This window comes from Lissotriton vulgaris, chromosome 9 (genome assembly GCF_964263255.1).
Source record: "Lissotriton vulgaris chromosome 9, aLisVul1.2, whole genome shotgun sequence".
Taxonomy (NCBI): domain Eukaryota; kingdom Metazoa; phylum Chordata; class Amphibia; order Caudata; family Salamandridae; genus Lissotriton; species Lissotriton vulgaris.
In genome coordinates, this window is record NC_141697.1 from 1,205,266,486 (window position 1) to 1,205,286,325 (window position 19,840).

General features: G+C 42.6%; 1 protein-coding gene across 1 annotated transcript in view; it reads left to right on the forward strand.

Moving 5' to 3' along the window:
* Nucleotides 1-19,840, forward strand: part of PODXL2 (podocalyxin like 2) — a 263,246-nt gene that overhangs the window by 209,734 nt on the left and 33,672 nt on the right. The window contains exon 5 of the mRNA XM_086939282.1: nucleotides 13,709-13,865. Within this exon, the coding sequence (XP_086795408.1) occupies nucleotides 13,709-13,865 (157 nt within the window). The remainder of the gene's footprint in view (nucleotides 1-13,708; nucleotides 13,866-19,840) is intronic.

Below are 19,840 nucleotides of genomic sequence, written 5' to 3' on the forward strand. Positions count from 1 at the left end.
GGACCAGAAACGGGATTGTGAACAGGGGCGCCTGAAAAACCTACTGAAACGTTTGTTAAGCCAGACAAAGGTGTGCCAGGGAGTTTCGCATGCATGATAGAACTTTTTGCTGCACCAGTATCCAACAGAAACGGTTCGACTACACCTGATGTAGCTACTGCGACATAAGGTCCATTCTGATCTACTGGAACTGATACTACTCCCTCTCTTTGTCCATGGCTGTCCTAGTACTCATTTTGTTGAATTTCCTCGCTAACCTCACAGTAGTCTTCAACATGATACTGTTGAGATCTACCAGGCTGTACAGATTGTCCGTTTCGCTGATCGAAATAATTAGAAGGACGATCATTAGTCTGCGGAGGCATAGTACCTTGTCCTCGGCCTCTAGGAGTTTGCGTAAAACCACCACGACCTCTCTGAGCTGGAACACCATTATTTTGTGCTAGAACTGGACACTCATTCTTATAATGACCTTCCTTTTTGCAGTAAGCACACTGATTCCATTGGTACTGCGGTCTTTGGGAACCGTAATCGGCCCTCTGATATGGCCCTTGCTGTGAGTTTGTCTGATTCGTGCGAGGCGGATATGCCCGTTGCAAAAGAACTTTAGTTTTTAAATCTTTTGTTTTCTTTTCTGACTTTTCTTTCTCTTCTTTATCCCTATTTTCATAGTACTGAGCAGTTGCAAGTATTTGCCCAGTCGTAGAGACAGCCCACGCACTTTCAGAATCTTTTAATTTATTACTAAGCTCTGGTAACAAATTGTGCACAAATTTATCAACAAATAATCTCTGGCCTCCCTCTGTGCTCATATCCTGACCACTGTGATCTACGAAAGTTTCTTCAAATCTAGTGAAGAAGTCGGAGACGCTTTCGTCTTTCTTCTGCTTACATGCGGACAATTTGTCCCAATTAACGCGCAATGCTGGCATCAAAGTTTTCATTAAATCAATAATCCTACCAGGTAAATTAGCAATTAGAGGTTCGGGCTTAGAACCACCAATTTGTTGACCATCTGCCGCTATGATAGCTGGCCAATCACCACCAAGGGCAACTGGATGATTTTCGGTACGAATTTTAGCCCAAATAGGTTGCGGCACTACATTGCCAAATAGCATGTCGATGTCTGCTAAGTTCATAACGCAAGCTTGAACCGTCTGAGTCAGCTCTTTATAATACCCAGCTGGATTCTTACGCGGATCTGGTAAAGCCTGTTTTACTGCTAACACTTCGGCTCGTTTCCATGGAATGTGTATCCACACTCTCTGGAACTGTGCTGGAGCGGCTGCAATACAATTGGCCACATCAGCTTGAATGGCTTCGTGCCATATTGGCGGAACCTCCCTCATCGGGTACTGACGACCTTGTTTTGTGCTACGTTTCTCTAGGTCCCTCGGTGAGTGGAGAGAAGGATCAAACCTATAGTCTAAGATCAGTTCCATCGCTTCTTTTACGTGCTGACCTACTATCATACCTGCAGCAAATTTTTGTTGAACATGAATTAATTCATCTGGAACTGAATCAGAGCTGTCCTCCTCCCAAACCTCACGCAAAAGGGAACACATTACATCGAACACATAGCGCTGTGTCGGTTCATTCCATTGCATAAATGTTTCCAATACATCTCGTACATCATACCTTCCAACTTTTGAAATCCACCTAAGAGCTGTAGAATCTAATATTCCTCGTTCTTCCACACTAGGAAGCTGACTACGTCTCTGAGTAGATTCAGAGGCAGGAGTCTTAATTAGAGTTTTGTAAAAAGGAGATAGAATATTAGTGACAGATTCAGTGATTCTCCGACGAACAGAAAGCGGAGTCATATAGCTTGCAGAAGTTTTGAGTAGAGTAGTAGTTGGAACAGATGAAACAGCAAGAGTAGGGGTAGTAGGCAGAGCAACTTGCGAAACAACAGGTATTAGTGGAACAGGCATAGGCAGAGGAGCAGGCAACCCTGGAAGAGGGGGTGCCGGAGGAATATTGTTAACCACAGGGAGTGCAGGGGCTGGATTCAAGGGAACAGGAGCAGGTATCCCAGGCTGTCCAGCAGCCGGTAACAAAACATGTGGCAAAGGTGGAGTCGTAGCACCCTGTGCATACGGTGGGGGTGACCTCAACAAATAAGACAACAGGGGATCCTTTTCAGGGTCCTCTACTGGCTTAGCAGCACTCGATGGCAAGGCAGGGTAGCACTTGTCAATCGCCAAATTACGCTCTCTATCAGATATTTCTATCGCTTTTTCAGTTTCATTGAGTTGCAGCTGCTTAGCAGACTGTATTAAGGTCAACTCTTGCTCTTTTTGCTCTTTCTTCAATTTCTTAAGCTCTCTTTGTTTGGATTCTTTTCGCCAACAACGGAAAGAATCAAACATTGCCGGCCGGGCTTTCTTCTTAAACAGCTTTATTTCCAAATTATCAAGGATTTCGGGTTCAAAACTACCATGTAGTGGCCAACTAAGGACACCATCCTTTTTCGTGTAACGAACCCACACCTCATTATAAGATATAGGACCCACACCATGTTTGCAGTAGAGTTCATAAATAGGAGTTCCAATCGGAGGAACCGGACATGAGTCCTCCAACCGGGAATCCCTGTTGCAACCAAAACATGAAAACATACAGTTTTTCCGACTTACCATTTTACAAACCGGAACACAGAACAAACACAAACAAAGATGCGCAATCGAACTTAGAACTTAGGCCTACCAAATGAACAAATGTATCGATTCGATACCCAAACCAAACCAAAGATTATCGTAACGAGAACAACCAGTGATAATCTACAAAACCAAGTCAAATCAGAGAACTGAAAGGATTATCCGCACAGGAGCAACCAATTGATAAATCCTTACGAAGTAACCAAAAAAACAACTAGCAACCACTTAATACTTAACTGAGGCACTGAAGACGTCACCAAGGAGAAACCCGTCTACGTCTCGCCGTACTAAGGTCTGTACCTCGGGTACAAGACAGGGCGACAGTCAAGGCAGCGGACCTCTGCAGCCGTCTGAACGGGAACCCTCGTGGAAGAGAACGTCGGGCCACTTTTGCGATATACCGGGATCGATGAAGTGGGGCGCCTCCCTCTGGAATCTTCACACGAAGCTTCTCGAAATCTTCAGGTTTTTTTTGGACCGGTACCGAATGACGTCGCCCAACGTTGGGCGCCAATTGGAGTTCTGGACTTAATTAAGGTCCAGAGGTGTCAGGGACAACACCCGAAGACCCCTGAGTTCTACCTGTCTCGGTGCACAAATAAACAGAAACACGGGCTTCTCAATGGTGGCATCAAAAACCAAAGGTTTATTACTGCAGGGATACAGAAGTCACAGAAACTACACACGGGCAGATTCTAGGAGCCTGTTCGATTTGCACTAAGTGAGTTGCTCCTTAAATACAAGTTTTTTTAGCTGTAGGCAACATTCTTCACATACTCGTACATTTCTTAAACTTTGTATCCTAAACAATAAATATTTGGCGTCAAACAGGAACCGTCAACGAATTTCTGATGTCAAACATTACGGCTGAGGGGTTCCCACTGTTCGATCATAATCCCATGTCATCTTCTCATTCAAGAGCCGGACCGCCTCATCGTAAATTTCGTTACCTCCCCCTAATAAAGGCCCAGAAGGAAAGGAGCAGAGCCAGGTGTAGAAGATAGAAAAACAGGATAAGAGATGTTTGTGGGTCGTAAATGGGCAAGGCTACCGACTTTGGCCGCCTAATCATGATCAGGCCAACGAGCACGAGAACCAGTATAGCAGGACTGGCCTTAGGCAGAGGGGCAGCTTCTGCCGAGTCATGCGGCCACAGCGTTTCTGAACTAAGGTGTACGTGTCATTAACAAGGTGAATCACTGGCTAAAGCCTACGTGTCCTTTAGCGAAATGAATTGATCAGAGGTTACTGTTTGTTCATTGACTATGTGAGGGCAAGAATACAAGATGGATGCCATATTCTAAAATGGATGCCATCGGTGTACCGGAAATGTGCCCGTAACAAGAGTGCTCTTGCTCATAGCATAGCGAAAACACCAGGATATACTATATGGATCATTTACGGTTCACTGGTACCGAAATTATAGGTTTACGACGATGCCGAAAACACAGGTTCAAATCGTCACGGACCCTCAAGTTGTTCTTCAGTTCTGCTGGGTCAATGGATGGTATCTTGGGTAAAATTGGGCCATATTTAAGACATAATACATATTATTAGTTATGGCCTCCTTTAATATTCATTTTGTATCTCCTGACATTTTGTACATGACCATCAACAGAATGTTCAGAAAAGTGAATCTGTTTTCTTCATCTCTAATTGTGATTTACTCTAAACCAAACACATTTTTCATTCTGAAAATTGCTGTGAGTGTTAAATTTGACTTATACACAAATTGAACATGTCAAGTGCATGTAAACATTTCTCATTCTTGTACTGCATATTAACAACAGTGATACCAAATTAATGTTCGAGGAAAAAATTAATATCAGGTTTTGCTACATTTATCTAATCTTTCTTTCTTAGCTGGTATCACAGTCAACCTCTAGGGGTTCATTGTCTGAATTGAAGCATTTTTATAACATGTATATGAAATTTGCATCAATTTTCAGACTCTACATTTTAAGTGATTTTGTATCTCTCTTTCATGGTTTGCTATATAAATGTGTTGTCAACACGTTTCAACCAATATTGGATGACAATTAGAGTCTTCATCACTGCTCAACTAAATCATAGCCTATTTCACGAAGAGTCCCTCAGTGATGCAATGTTGTTATCGTTGCACTTTAGCCAGGAAACCACTGGACGCTTGAACCAACACTTAAGCATCCCGGGGGCCACCCCCCTGTTTTTGTTGAGGGAATTGTAGGGAGTTCCTCATCATATGCAGGCTGTTCTTGGTCTGTTTACTTGAATTTCTGAAATTTATCAGACTTATCTTTATGCACAGTCCCTCTCCTGGACCCGGCTCAAAAGAGGACAGTTTAACAGAAGCTTCTAGGTCATGTCCCCTCTGTATAAAAACACAAACAGTCTGGGGCAAGTGTTGGCTTTGTTGAGCGTTGCCTGTGTGCTCCAGCTCATCTCTGAGAATACTATTATTTAGGTTGGCCAACTGTTGAGCTACAAATTAGATACAGGGTGCTTTGCTTTCCCTGCAAAGCATGTTATATATATAAAAAAGAACCAGCCTATGGGACTGCCTTAATCCAGTTAAATCAAGCAGTAGGAAACTGCACTCTGTGGTGTTGTGTTACCCCCCCAAGTTATGGAGTCACTCCTGTGAGATTTCCTGAACCCCAAAAGGAAACTGTGACCTTTCTCACTCGGTCCCAACCATGTTATGCTCAGACAGGCAAGAGAATTAGAAGTTCGAAAATATGTGTCAAATATTCTCTTTTCTGCATGTGATACAAAAAAACCTCGGGCCTCATTCATGAGGTGTCGCATCGCTGCGGGAAAGCAGCGATGCAACAATTCTCATTGCGCCCTCCTTGTGACATGATGGATGCGTCATATTTACTGTATGATGCATCGTGTCGCAAGGAATGACAGGTAAGTCAGTACCACTGAAGTATCGTCAGTATCACTGACGTATCTGTTGACGCAAAAGAGCACATTGCTGGGGTGTGTCTGAAAACAGACACAACTCCAGCAATATGTCCTGTCACATGGGGCAATCCCCATGTTTAAGGGTCTGCATCACCCCTACGCCTGCCATAAGGCACGCCTACGGTTTTGATGCATTGGCGTCCTAGAAGTGATGCGGTGAAACCTTATAGATTACACTGCGCCACTCCTACGACCCTTTCTTGCGGGGGAATGCCCACCCTGCATACATTATACCTAGTGCAGGTATAATGTAGCACAGGGATTTGAGAAGTGACACATCTACCTAGATGCGTCACTTTGTAAATATGGCACAGCATGGCGCATTATTTACGCAGCCACTGCATCACAAAAAGTGACGCAACAGTGGCACAAAAGTGACACCGGAGCTCATAAATAAGACCCCTCATCCTCCGGTCTGAAGTTGGAACTTTGTGTTTCAGGATCCCTCCAGCAACCGGTCCATGGGGCAGATTCACAGAACTAATCTGAGTAAACTCCTAAACTTACTACTTTTTGAATTCACAGAAGGCATTTAAAGTAGTAAAGTTAGGATTCCTAACTTTACTACTACTAATCTGAGACAAAATGCTAACTTTACGACTTTTGGGATTTCAGTGAATACCGAATGACGTAAAGTTAGGATTTGTCTCAGTTTATTAGTAGTAAAGCTAGGAATCCTAACTTTACTCCTACTAAATGCCTTCTGTGAATACCAAAAGTAGTAAGTTTAGGATTTTGTCTCAGACTACTTTTGTGAATCGGGCCAGATGCGTCTAACCCCTACACTAGCATCAGTATCATGTATGCCTTTCAGGAAACTCGTTCTGTATGGTACAAGAAGTGTCAGCTTTGCACCAGTCTCCTATTCTGTTAGACGAGCTGGTGACCAATGCTTCTTTACAAAGTGTACAGGAGCGTACTGGTACTTTCCTCCCTCCTCCCTTTCACACTGAACTTACAAGGTCATCATCTCTCCTCATAGCCACATTTCTGCAGATGTGCATATTAATGAGCTTACAGAGAATGGAAATGCTTCTTTCTCCTGAATGTGAACGGGAGCCTCAGAAACATGACAATGCTGTGCACATTTTATGGGCTCAGTATTTAAATGGCTCCTGTTAGAAATGAACCGCCAGTTCACTTGGCCGTGTACATCCATCACACATTCTAATGCACTCAGGGCACATACAGGAATCATGTTGACATACAGCAAGGTAAGCAGTATGTCATAGTTGAAAAACAAATGAAAAATGATCTCCACATATTTCATAAAGGAGTCGACTATGATATGGTCGTTGTTCTATTAAGGTGAAGGTCCTAAATTGCCAATTTCCTTGATATTACATTTTCAAGCAAGAGTTCAATCTGCTGAATCCAGCCTGTGTAAGTTTAGGGAGGCTCTCTGGTCACATAATGTCTGTCCTTTGATACGATGATCAGACTGTTGCATCTGGTGACTTATTACTATTATTAATATTATTATTAGCATTTATAGAGTGCACGGTAACCCTACGGGCATCCTGGCGCTAAGAGAACAGTCAGCACAAGAACTGTCAGCTGCACAAGAAAAAAAGGGCTTACCATCCAGTGAGACAACTACTACCCTCGACGACATACATTACGCCCTATGGAAGAGCCAGATCTTAATTTTTTGCGGAACAGCAGAAAGCCTTGCGTCCTCCTAATTTCTAAAGGGAGGGAGTTCCAAAGGCGAGCTGCTGCCACGCTAAAGGCTCTTCCTCCCAGGGTCACCCTCCTTATATTGGGAATTCTAGCACAGTGGGCGGTAGAAGAGCGGATATTCCGGGTAGGCTTGTACCACTGGAACTTGTCCTGTAGTGGCTTAGGGCCCTGTTCATGAAGTGCTCTAAATACAATGTACAATGACTTAATCGGATCCTTTGGAGTACTGGGAGCCAATGTAGATCCACCAGTGCTTGAGTAGTTGACGACCAGCGTGGTCAAGAGAGTGCTAACTTAGCTGCTGCCGCCTGGACACTCTGCAATCTGGTAATCAGATATCCCGGGTATTCCAACAGCAGAGCATTGCAATAGTCCAGGTGGCTGAGGATAATACTCCTAACTACTGTTGTTCTTGCCTGATCAGGTAGCAGTGGCAGCACCTTCCGAAGGCCACGGATCAAGGAAAAGCAACTTCCCACCAGTTTATTTTATTTTTTTGTTTCTTTTTATTGTAATGTACAAACAAACAAGGCATGAAACATGTTATACAAAGTGCCAGTTCAATTAAGGGAGGAAAAATACACTGAACAGCATTTGATATAAACAAAGGGGATGGGGGGGGGGACAAGGGTCAAATGTAATAACAATACAATAGAATGGTCAAAATGCGTGGGTCAGGGGGAAGGTGGGACATCAATGTTATCTACTGCAGGCGGTGTACATATGTCTCCACGATAACTATTCCAAGGTCCCCACACTCTACACCACTTCCGGGGATGGCCCCGGGCCAGATACACGGTCTTTTCCCTGAACATACACCAATCCATGTTTTCCTTCCATACTTCCACTGTAGGAGGCCTCTGGGACCCCCACAACTGAGCAATATCCCGCTTAGCAATCATGGCCCCCAGGGATGCCCACTGAGTCTGAGCTACATTATAGTCCGTAGGTTCCCAGATGTTCAACAAGCAGCGTCTGGCCTCCGGCAGGAGAGCAACACCAGTCACTTCCTTCATGACCTCATGGACCCCACTCCAGAAAGCAGCAATCTCACGACATTCCCAAATAATATGAATAAAAAGGTAGCAACCTGCCCACATCCTCGCTTGCATAATCCCTCCTCAGAAAAGCCCATCTCGACCAAACGGGGGCCCGTGACGTAAATCCTGTGGAGGATCTTAAGTTGTACCAGTCGGAGTCGAGCTGGAATCGCGACCTCCTTGGGAGAGGAGATCGCAGATTGCCAGTCCTCTTCATCCAATTCCAGGCCGTCACGGGTCCACAAATCCCAGCGATGTAGACGGAGATCAGGCCTATTATTAATTAATTTCTTGTAAACAAGGAAGATGGTGCTGTCGGGGACATGGCCATCCAACAGCCTATCCTCAAGTGGGGACGACTCCGGAATCACCTCACCCAAAGGGAAGACCGACATTAAAGCATGGTGAACCTGGACATAGCGAAAGTGCTCTGTCACCCAATTCAAACTCCGTCTTTAACATCTCAAATGATTTCACCTGGCCCTTCACCCAGAAGTCGCCCACCTTACTAATACCGATAAGGTCCCATCTATCGAACCCATTGGTTTTCCATAACTTCCCAAGCCTGTCCGAACCGAAGAGCGGGGTCGCTATGGTTAAACGATCTTTCCACCCCAGGGAAGTATTAGCGTCCTGCCACATACGCACCGCCGTCTTTGTAGGCCCCGACAGAGTCTTAACCACCGATTTTGAGTAGAGCGCCCTATAATAATTACCCCTGGGCAGCAGCCATCTGTCCATAGCGAAAGCAGGATTTAATGCAGGACCATACATACCATGGTTGATGGCACCCAATTGAGCAGCCCAGTAATAGCGTTTGATGTCAGGGAGAGTGATTCCCCCGTCATACCAGGGGAGCGTCAATTTTGCAAGAGCAATACGAGGTCTACCGTCCCATATCAACTTCCTCTGAAGGTCTTCGACAGCACGAAAATAGCTAGCGGGGACAATATCAAGAGTGTTCTGGAGAGCGTACAAAAAACGAGACAGAGACATCATTTTAAATAGGGCCGCACGACCAAGCGGCGAAAGCGGAAGTTTACGCCAACCCACGACGTCCTGTTTCAATCTAGCCAGAGGTGGGAGAAGGTTCTGTTCATAACGGGCCATTGGATCCAACGAGATAAAGATACCGAGGTACCTAAATCCCGTCAGAGTCACCTGAATAGGGCAGGTACGTGGGAGAAGAGGGACATCACCAGCGAGAACGTATAAGTAGGATTTCGCCCAATTAATAATCAAACCAGAGTTCCTACCAAAGGAGGCCAAGACATCGCACAGAACCATCAATGACTTCCGGGGTGAGGTCAGATACAGTAAGATATCATCCGCGTAGAGCGAGATGCGATCCTCGAATTCAGGATACCATTGAATACCCTTCATCGAGGGTTCCCATCGGATCCACGCAGCAAGGGGTTCTAGGGCTAGGCAAACAATAACGGAGACAAGGGACAACCCTGACGAGTGTCACTACCAAGACCAAAATGAGTAGACACACGACCATTCACGAAAATTTGCGCAAGGGGTCCTCGTAGAGAAGCCGCACCCAGCCAATAAAACCAGGTCCAAACCCAAACTTAGCCAACACGGCCCATAAATATGGCCATTCCACGGTATCAAAAGCCATCGTGGCATCTAATGACGCCAAGACGGCCGGCTCACGCAACGTCGCAGCTCTCGCGAGAACGCCGTGTAGACGCCTGAGATTCAGAGCCGTGTTTCTATGCGGAATGAAACCGGATTGATCCGGCTGTATCAATTCACTGATAACGGTGATCAAGCGGTTAGCCAGCAGTTTTGCAAGGATCTTAGGTTCGGCGTTCAAAAGAGAAATCGGCCTGTATGATATGCACCTGTCTCTCGGTTTCCCTTCCTTATGGATCACCACAATGGTCGCGAGTCGTTGATCGCTGGGTAGAGAACCGCACTCACGAGTCTCCAAAACATATCTCTTACATAGGGCGCTATCTTGTCAGGTCGCAATTTGTAAAGTTCAATAGGCAGGCCGTTAGGACCCATAGCCTTTCCCGAACGCAAGGATCGAATCGCAAGAGCCACCTCGTCTGCAGTTATTGGAGCATCCATATGTTCCCTATCCAAATCAGAAAGATGCGACACAGAGGCATATACTGACTGAAAGTGATCTGCAAAACACTGAACGATCTCCTCAGGGTCAGTAACCCGACAACCACTCGCCGTCTCGATCACGGGCACCACACGACTAGCCCTACCCTTCCTATCCAGCCACGCTATCAATTTGCCAGCTTTATCTCCTACATCATAAAGCCGTCCCTGCTGTTCTCTACTCATTGCCTTAGCTGCGTCAGTAACCAACGCCCTATATTCCAACTGCTTGAGCTGCAAAACATGCGTCTTAGCACGCGTAACTTCCCGCTCCAGGCCGAGCTCAAGGTCCGCTATCTCCGCTTCAATCTTAACCACCTCCTCGTCTCTCCGTTTCTTAACACCTGCGATTAACGACAGGGCCTGGCCCCTAAGAACAGTCTTGAAAGCCTCCCAAAGGGACACCGCCGATGAAACAGAACCCTCATTCTCAAGAAAATAGTGGTCAAGAGATTTCACCAGATCCGCACGAGTCTTAGGGTGCCTGAGGTACCATGGGTTGATCGGGGCTACCCGACCCTCCCTCCCAGGACTGAACCCCATATAGAGCCATAGTGGAGAGTGATCAGATATCCCCCGAGCGAGATGCCTAACCTCAGTAACAGAAAGCGCCTGTGCAGCCGGGACCAAAACATCCCACCAGTTTATTAACGTGGGCCTCCAGATTAAGATTTTCATTAAAACTGACCCCCAGATTGCCCACTGTGTTCACTGGTGTCAGTATGCCATCTGATGTTAGAGGCCAGAAGTCTGTTGGCAGGCTTCGCATGACCCTCCCCCCACCTTGCACTGCAAAATGTCAGTTTTCCCACTGTTAAACTGGAGTGAATTTTCCTTCAGCCATTTCGTCATTTCATGCATACAATCATAAAAACAGTTAATTGATTCTGCCTGATCCCCATCCAGAGATATCAGAAGCTGTGTATCATCCGCATAATTAATCACCCTGATATTATGCACTTTAATGATTCCCAGCAGAGGTTGCATATAGGCATTAAACAGGATGTGGCTGATTGACGAGCCCTGAGGAACCCCATGTAGGACTTTCACCAATTCCGATTGGTACGGGGGGAGTGCCACCGCCTGCCATCTTTCAGACAGATAAGATCGCAGCCACCTGAGTGCTACTCCTTTCACCCCAGAAATCTCCAATCTTGAAAGCAAAATGTCATGGTCCACCGTATCGAATGCGGCGGACAGGTCCAGCAGAATTAGAATTGCCGATTGACCCCTGTCCGCCCGCCCGCATCCAAAGGTCATCCAGCACCACCACCAAAGCTGACTCTGTCCCATGACCCGGTCGAAAACCAAACTGTTCCTCTTCCAGTATGTTATTCGCCTAAAAAAAAAGGGACATGTGCCTACTGACCAGCCGTTCCACAATCTTGATCGAGTAGGGCAGGAGGGGAATAGGTCGGTAGTTCTTATAACAACACGGGTCAAGGGTAGGTTTTAGTGGACTTAGTGGACTAATGCGTCCACTGTAGGGGCCTGTGTTTGACCTCATGGCCATAGGTTAAATCCCAGTGGGTCCACTCAGCCATTCATCCTTCTGAGGTTGATAAAATGAGTACCATTGAGTTGGGTAACAATAGACATCTGTTATTCAGCACCAAGATGCCCATGCGTGAACATGCACTTTATTAATACACGTTATGTCTGGTGTCACTATGCTAGTATGTCTATTTTATTTACCTGTTCATTGTATTTTATATTTTATGTAGTTTATCTTTAACTCTTTATTTATTTTAACATGGATGTAGATTACATTTTTTATGCTTGTTTAATTTCTCATGAACTTACAAACAGGTTCTCAGCGACATTATTTGCATAATAATAAAAAATAAAACAATACAATACAAAACACATATCCTTCTTACTGTAGGTATCGCAATCAATACATCTACGTAACATTTATACACTTATATTAAACAGATATCTGTATTAAAGTTAAAAAAACTGTGGTCTTCAAGAAAGATTGCATATTACCCAATTTTTTTTATATAATTCTTTTTATTGAACACAAACAGAACGGCATTTCTTGTTACAGGACAGATATTATCTCAGACACAAATAGGCGGTACTGCTGTGGTAAATCAAAACGACAGGTCAGGGGGGTAGGAACTCAGGTGTTAAAGGTTCTTCCAGAGAAGGAATGGTGGGTGGGACACAAATATTCCCCTTATATACATTCCATTTGTCCCAAATTGCAGTCCACTTTTTGGGGCATTCCTGTGCTACATACACTATTTTTTCCCTAAGCATGCACCAGTCAATGTCTGCCTTCCATGAAGCTAATGTAGGCGACACTCCAGACCCCCACAGTCGGGCAATATTCCTCATAGCCACCACATATTACCCAAATTTGTATAAAAAGAGGTACTGTCACATGTTTAGTGTGTTTTGGAACCTTGTCTGTAACCGGGATGTTGGCAGTTATTTTGGTGTCTGCTATTAGGTACTTTATCATTCAGAGTTTTACCTGCTTACTGACTAAGACTTACTTGTGCAAGATTACTTGGCCCCATACACCCAAGAGTTGGTCTGGCTTTTCTCCATACCCACGAATCACATTTTTCTAGACCTGCTACAGACAGCTCTCTGCCGAGAGACAACAGTGTAGAACATACTCCACAGAGCCAATCCTTGCTCAAGATTGGATGGCATTTATGCAACTATCAGTTGCCTTGCTCCTATTTCATGCTTTCCTCCCTTTCTATGTTTTATCCTCCCACAGGAGCCTTTTGGTGGGGTTTTTTGTGACAGATTTGTCATTCTTCCTGCTCCAAACGCATTGCAAACAGAACACATTTAAACAACAATGGTTTGCCTCCTTTCAGTGGTTACTATATAAACTGGAGCAGAAATGTGGAAAAAATATCACCCTTTACACACTACTATTAACAAGCATTAGCAATGACAATTAGTCTTGCATGCATGTAAAGGTAAGCGAGACCGATTGTAATTGCCAATGCTTGTTTGTTTTCTTAGTGCAGACTTAAACAGCAGAATCTTTATTGAAAAATGTGATTCCTGTATTAAAAAACATACCACTGTGCACTTGTATAACAGACTAATTAAACGTTATCACACTTGGATTAATGAGACCGTCTCAGTCAATGCTAGACTTAAACTTGGTACAAAAATCTTAGTGATGTAACTACGGTGATCCTAACCCCTATGTCCATTTTGAACCGCTCCATGGCATGTGACGCCTTGTCACTATTCTCAAACTTGTGTTTGTCTTTTGCTCAGGAGTTGTTCCGGCTTCAGAAGGGGCAGCAGCTGTTGTCCATGGTGGAGGACGCCTTCACCATGAAACATGACAGGCTTCAGGAGTCCTGGGTAATTTCGCTCAGCAAACCCAATGAGAACGACAGGCATCTTCTGATGACTCTAGTTAGCGAGCAGGGTGAGTTTTAGATTAACGATTCTCAAAAGTATGCTTTTACCCCGAAACACTTGGCGCTTAGAAAGACTCTATGAGTTTGGGGGATTAAGCTCCTTGATTCCCTCACAGGTGATTAGCCGTGCTTTACAAATCCTGTTTGATTGATTGATTGATTAAGAAAAATAAGCTTTGGCAAAGCCAATGGATCTGGCATTGGCTCCAGCCACTTGAGCTTGCCAAAGATTTTCTAAATCATTTTATAAAGCTTTGTTGCAAAAACACTAAAAAAAAGCCACTGGTACATGCACAAGTTTCCAGATTTGCAAGTGTCTCGCTTTGAATGTTTTTCTAACAAATTTACAAATACATTCAGCAATGGCCACCCATGAGCCAGCATCCATGCACATGCAGAGACTGACGTCTTTGAATGGTTTTACAATAACATTTTACAAAAACATTTAAAAAACGGCTGCTGTTGCGTGTGCATGCACGTGTGCATGGGGTCCATTTAGGAATGGGCTGCAAGCCCATTGAAAAGCGGTGCCCAAGCAGGACGTTTGAACAGTTAAACACATTTCTTGGCGCCATTCACAGAAAAAGACAACACACACTTTCTAGCATGACTCTTTATTGAAAAGACAATGGGCCCGATTCACAGAATGAACTTAAGACTCAATCCTAAACTTACTACTATTTTGTTATTCACAGAATTCACTTACTACTTTTGGCATTCACAGAATGCACTTACTACTTTTGGTATTCACAGAATGAACTTACTACTTTTGGTATTCACAGAAGTTAGGATTTTGTCTTAAGTTTGTCTTAATACAAACTTAAGACAGACTTAAGACAGACTTAAGACAAACTTAAGACAGACTTAAGACAAAATCCTAACTTCTGTGAATACCAAAAGTAGTAAGTTCATTCTGTGAATGCCAAAAGTAGTAAGTGCATTCTGTGAATACCAAAATAGTAGTAAGTTTAGTATTGAGTCTTAAGTTCATTCTGTGAATCGGGCCCACAGTTTTACCATCTTTTGTAATTTATTTGGGAAACGGCCAAAAGAAAACCACACAAACTTGGTTCACTATGGTAATAATGAAAATGTAATGTTGTTGTCTTTCTTAGAAGAATAAGTGTGTCCTATGTCACATGGATTAAACATTTCCAGTCATGTTTTTTCCTTCTTTTTCACCCTCAATTACAATTTACCCTGTTATGTAAAACCGTAGCAAAAGGGGCACTTTTTGATTTTTTCCTGACACAATTTAACTTTTGCAGTAAAACACCTACCAAAGTAATAAGCACTGTTTCCTAGGTTTTTAACATATTCCTGTAATGGCTGACACTAACCATCACCATGTCCCAGTTTAGAGGGCTCATTTTCCCATTAAATGTTGCTAGGTGGCTATTGGTTATCAGTCACCTAAAATTGTGGAACAGTTAGATGAAGATAAGTCAGTTGAAGCCTCCCTCTCTGGGTTCAGTAGCTCAGAGTCTCAGTGTGAGGAGACTGCAGTGCCCTTCGACTTAAAGAGAGCAAACCTAACACACCTCACACTGATCTGTCCTGACAGCTTCATCCATCTGCTGCCGACATCAGCTTCCCGCGCGATCCCTGCGCGGCGCGTCCCTTGACATTCATGGCTGGCTATGACTCGTTTATGCCGGGTGGGTGAACTCACGTACGAAGTCCCTTTGACTTTGGCACAAAGAGTATGATTATTCACAGCAGAAAACGAGCTGATGTGCGCTGACTCCCGCTGCAGCCTTGCGCATTACAGTGCCGCAGAGATAGCTCAATCTGTTAGAATCACGTGTTTAACTCAGATTTGAGTAGGATGAATGGATGCGTTCCTTTGTGTCAAAGGAGTTAAGTGTTGGCAATGCATTGTCCTTCAGAGACCTTCAGCATCTCTGCCAGAGTCGCATTTCCTATGAATCAGAGGAAAGAGATAGTGAACTCATCTTTGCTGCCATATTGCTGAAACTCCAGACCACAGCTCTAGCCATTTTATCGACTAGTCCCTGCTAAAGCTGAGGTTTTACAATTTTAAGGACTATTTTTCAATGTTTTAGATATGACTTAGTCCATCTGACTTGGCGTTTTAAAATATTTAACTCAGAATTGTTATTTGAAAATTGGGTATTGTTTATGAATTTTGTACTAGATGACATTTTTTAATCTATGTTTTTCCATTTTATGTGTGCTTTTATGGCCTTTGACTGAATCAAGTTTACTTTAATATTCATTAAAAGGATAGAGAACGTTTGCACAACATCTGAATTGTTTTATAGATATATAGCATATCATGTGCTACAGCAAGACAAGTTAGCATTGTATACATTTGTAGTCAGCAGCAATACAATAGTAAGGTAGATACAAGCGTTCTACATTTGTACTTAGCAATAAAAATAGACATTGCATGAACATATAATTAGCATATAAAAATAATTGATGTCAGCTGAAAGGTTTACATGGTAGTAGAGATCTATCATGTGTAAAGTAGTAATATAGATACAAAGATAAATACATTTGTAGCCAGAGGCAAAACTAGAATAAGGTAAGTCGAGTTTATATATCTTTGTGGTCAACATCATGTGTGACAATAGGAAGAATATGAAAAACTATGAAGAAAAATACTCATAGTTAGATGACACATAATACAAATATAAAGAATTGGGAACTATGGTCAAATGTCAACAGCAAGGAAGATTCACAGAAAGTTGGAGCCAGAGCAGGAAATCTGCAGGAATAGAGGAGAGATCCCCTATACTCAGAAGTTATCAGCAGATTCCATTTATCACCAAGTCAGAGTGTGATACACTAGATCAGAATTCGTGGATGATCCTTAAACTTGGATTACAAACGTTGCATTGAAGAAGAAAGTTTTCTGTATTCTAGATCCTATGTGCAACCCTGAGGCAGTATGTTTGAAGATAGACAGTTTTTTGGAAACTGCAAGCCAGATTCGCAAATCTTTTGCTGTGGTTTCCTCCTGTAGTACTCCTGGAATTTAGAAGTGAGCCAGGATTGCTACAAAAGTAAGCACAGTTTTAAGTATTAATCAAGAGTTGAGTCTTTAAGCTGTGTTTTACCCGGCAGTTCCAATTTTTCTGGGAGGTAAGTAAAATAATTTACATTTATGGCTTTTTATTAAAGTCATCCAGTCTTATACTTTGAGTGAAATTTAAATGTTAGATATTTTATAGACTTAAGAACAATAGTCAGTCAGTTGCATTTTCTGGTGTTGGTGATCGGCGTGTTGCAGAGCGAAGGATAGCTTTTAGGAAAGTTAAGCAGGACTTAGGCAAATCCCATACTCCAGAATTAATCAAACCCTTAATTACTTATTTAAAGCTGTGCATATGGATGAACAATCTGATGCTTCTAAGCTGCTCTTGCTGAAATGTGGTACTTTTAATGATTTTCTTAATATGGCCACGCTAAAGGAATCTATATAATATGAACCAAGAGATTTGGTCAATTGTACGAGCATATTGTAATTTCCAAGAGACGGCCAAGAGGGCATCCATATATTTATTGGCAAATGATTCTTACCCACAGTTTCAGGTGCGAGTTGGGATGTTTGTTTTCAAGTTTCCAAAATGGAGCCGATGGAGTTCTATGACACAGAGGTTGCTTTCCTGGTATGGGGAATACTGTTATGGGGTGCCAAAACACATAAGTCTGAACATCCTAGAGAACAAGGGATATAAAAAAATGGCAGAACACTTTTTCTCTCCAATTCCCCTAAAATGTCTGCTGACGTCTGTAAAAAGGAGTTTATATAGTCTTGGTAGGCAATTTGACCTACTGTCACTTTTCAAATAGTGTATGGCATCTTTTCCATGTAGGCCTGCCACCTCCTTTCACTTTCACGTCCTGTCTCCTCCAAATAGATTTTCAGTTATACATTATGACTGGGAAATTATTTGAAAGGGGCTGGGTGGGTTAATCATAAGTTAAGAATATTGTATTCTCCAAATGTGTGACCCCATGTGAGCACTCCCAAAGTTTCAATCATATTTTTTTAAACTACCTTCACACTCACTTTAATATAAGTGTAAGTTACTATAAAAGTACAGTTTGTGAATAGCACTTTGTAGTACGTTTTGTAGTACTACTGTAGTACTACAAATCATGCTACAAAGTGCAGTTTATGAATCAGGCACAATATGTCCCCCACTCACTGTGACATATCCCATAAATATACAGCTAAAACATAATAATACATATTATGGAAATGCAATATGTGTCGTCATTAAATTTTCTAAAAAAAAACAAAACATAAATTGTGTTCCAAAAGGCTAGCATTTCCTTTTGGGCAAATAAAACCAGGAATATCAAACAAAAGCTTGTACATCACTCCACTTTTTCGCCAAAAAACAGCTTTCCATTTATGCCAAGTACTACCTTGTATTACTGTTTCATGTGTACAGACTAGCAGTGAGGCAAGTTTGTGTAACACATTTACATGGAAGAGTTGCATTTTAAGTGCTAGGAATTATGATCAAATGCGATTATCCTCTCATCCATCTTATTTTCATCTCCTCCAATTTGTTTTAACTTTCCATCTTTGTTTACATCTTGCCTTATTTCCATCTGTTTTCTGTCTTTTGGTCATCTATATCCCTTTCATTACCTTCTGTCTTTCTTTTAGTATCCTTTTCCCCTTCTTTCCAGCTGTTTTTCCTTGTCTTGATCCTTTTTCTCCTTTTTCTCCTTTTCCATCTTTCATACATCTGTATTTTCTTTCAGTCCATCTTCCATTGTTTCTTTCTTCCTTTCTGTTTTCCCTTACTTGCCACTTCCTTTCTTTCCATCCATCTCTCATTATTTCCATCTGCTTTTCATGTTTTTCATTTTCATTTTCTTCCTTCTTCTCTTCTGTTCTTTCCTTTGTTCATCAACTTTTCCTTCTTTCCATGCACCAGCCTGTCTTCCATATCTTTTGGTTTGTTCTTCTCTTGCTTCATTCTTCTCTGCTTCTTCTTCCTCTTCCTTCTGGCTTTCTTTCTTCTTTCCAGACATCTTTAGTTCTTCACTTCCTTCTTTGTGTCTTTCATTCTGTCAATCTTTCCTTCTGTCTTTCATTCCTACGCTCCTTCTTCCATTCTTTCCCCTGGAATACATTTTTCTCTTCCTTCCTGCATTGTTCCCTTCTTCTTTCCTCTTTTCTCCTTCTCTTGCTCCCCTCTTAAACTTTCGTCCCTTCATTTTTCCCTTCATTCTTTCTTTCTTTTCCCCTTTATAAGCCTAATCCTAGTCCCTTGCTCCTCTTCCCTTTATCCATCTTTTGGTCTGTGCATCACCCTTTCTTCATGCCTTACTTCCTTCTTCCCTTCGATCAATACATCTGCCTGCCCTTCCTAATTTCTTCTCTTACATCTTCACTCTTTCTTCTTCCCATTACTGTTCTTCGTCATTTTGCTCTCTCTATTTTATTATTTCAGTTCTTTTTTCTTTTCATTTATATCTCTTTCAATCAGTGTTTACCTCTTTTAGTAAGTTTTGGCACCTACCTAAAGCTTGGTCATGGAATCCTTTCACTTTTTTTGTAATTTAAATATATTTTTTTTGCACATTTTAGATATTTACATTAAGCCTCCCCTAACAAGCCCCACACATTGAGTAAAAGTCACAGATCAAAAATAGCCATCTCTTGTGGTGCAACCTATTCAATTAATTGAGTGTAAAATAGAAAAATAGATCACCATTTCCTTCTAATACATTACATTTCATAGATTAAAACCACCATTATCAAATAAAATTCCAAGTGCTAAAACCCCCAAACACCCATTCAAGGGACCCCAGGGTGCTTCTAAATAGAGAATTGACCCGCCCATTCGGTTAGTGGTGCCCAAATTTTCAGGCCCTTTTTCAGTGCCCAATTACCCTTTTTGCATAAACAGATTTTCTAGGTTATAAACCGATATTAATAGAGCTAGCCATTGCTGAAACATTGGAGGGTTATGGTCCAACCATGTCGAGG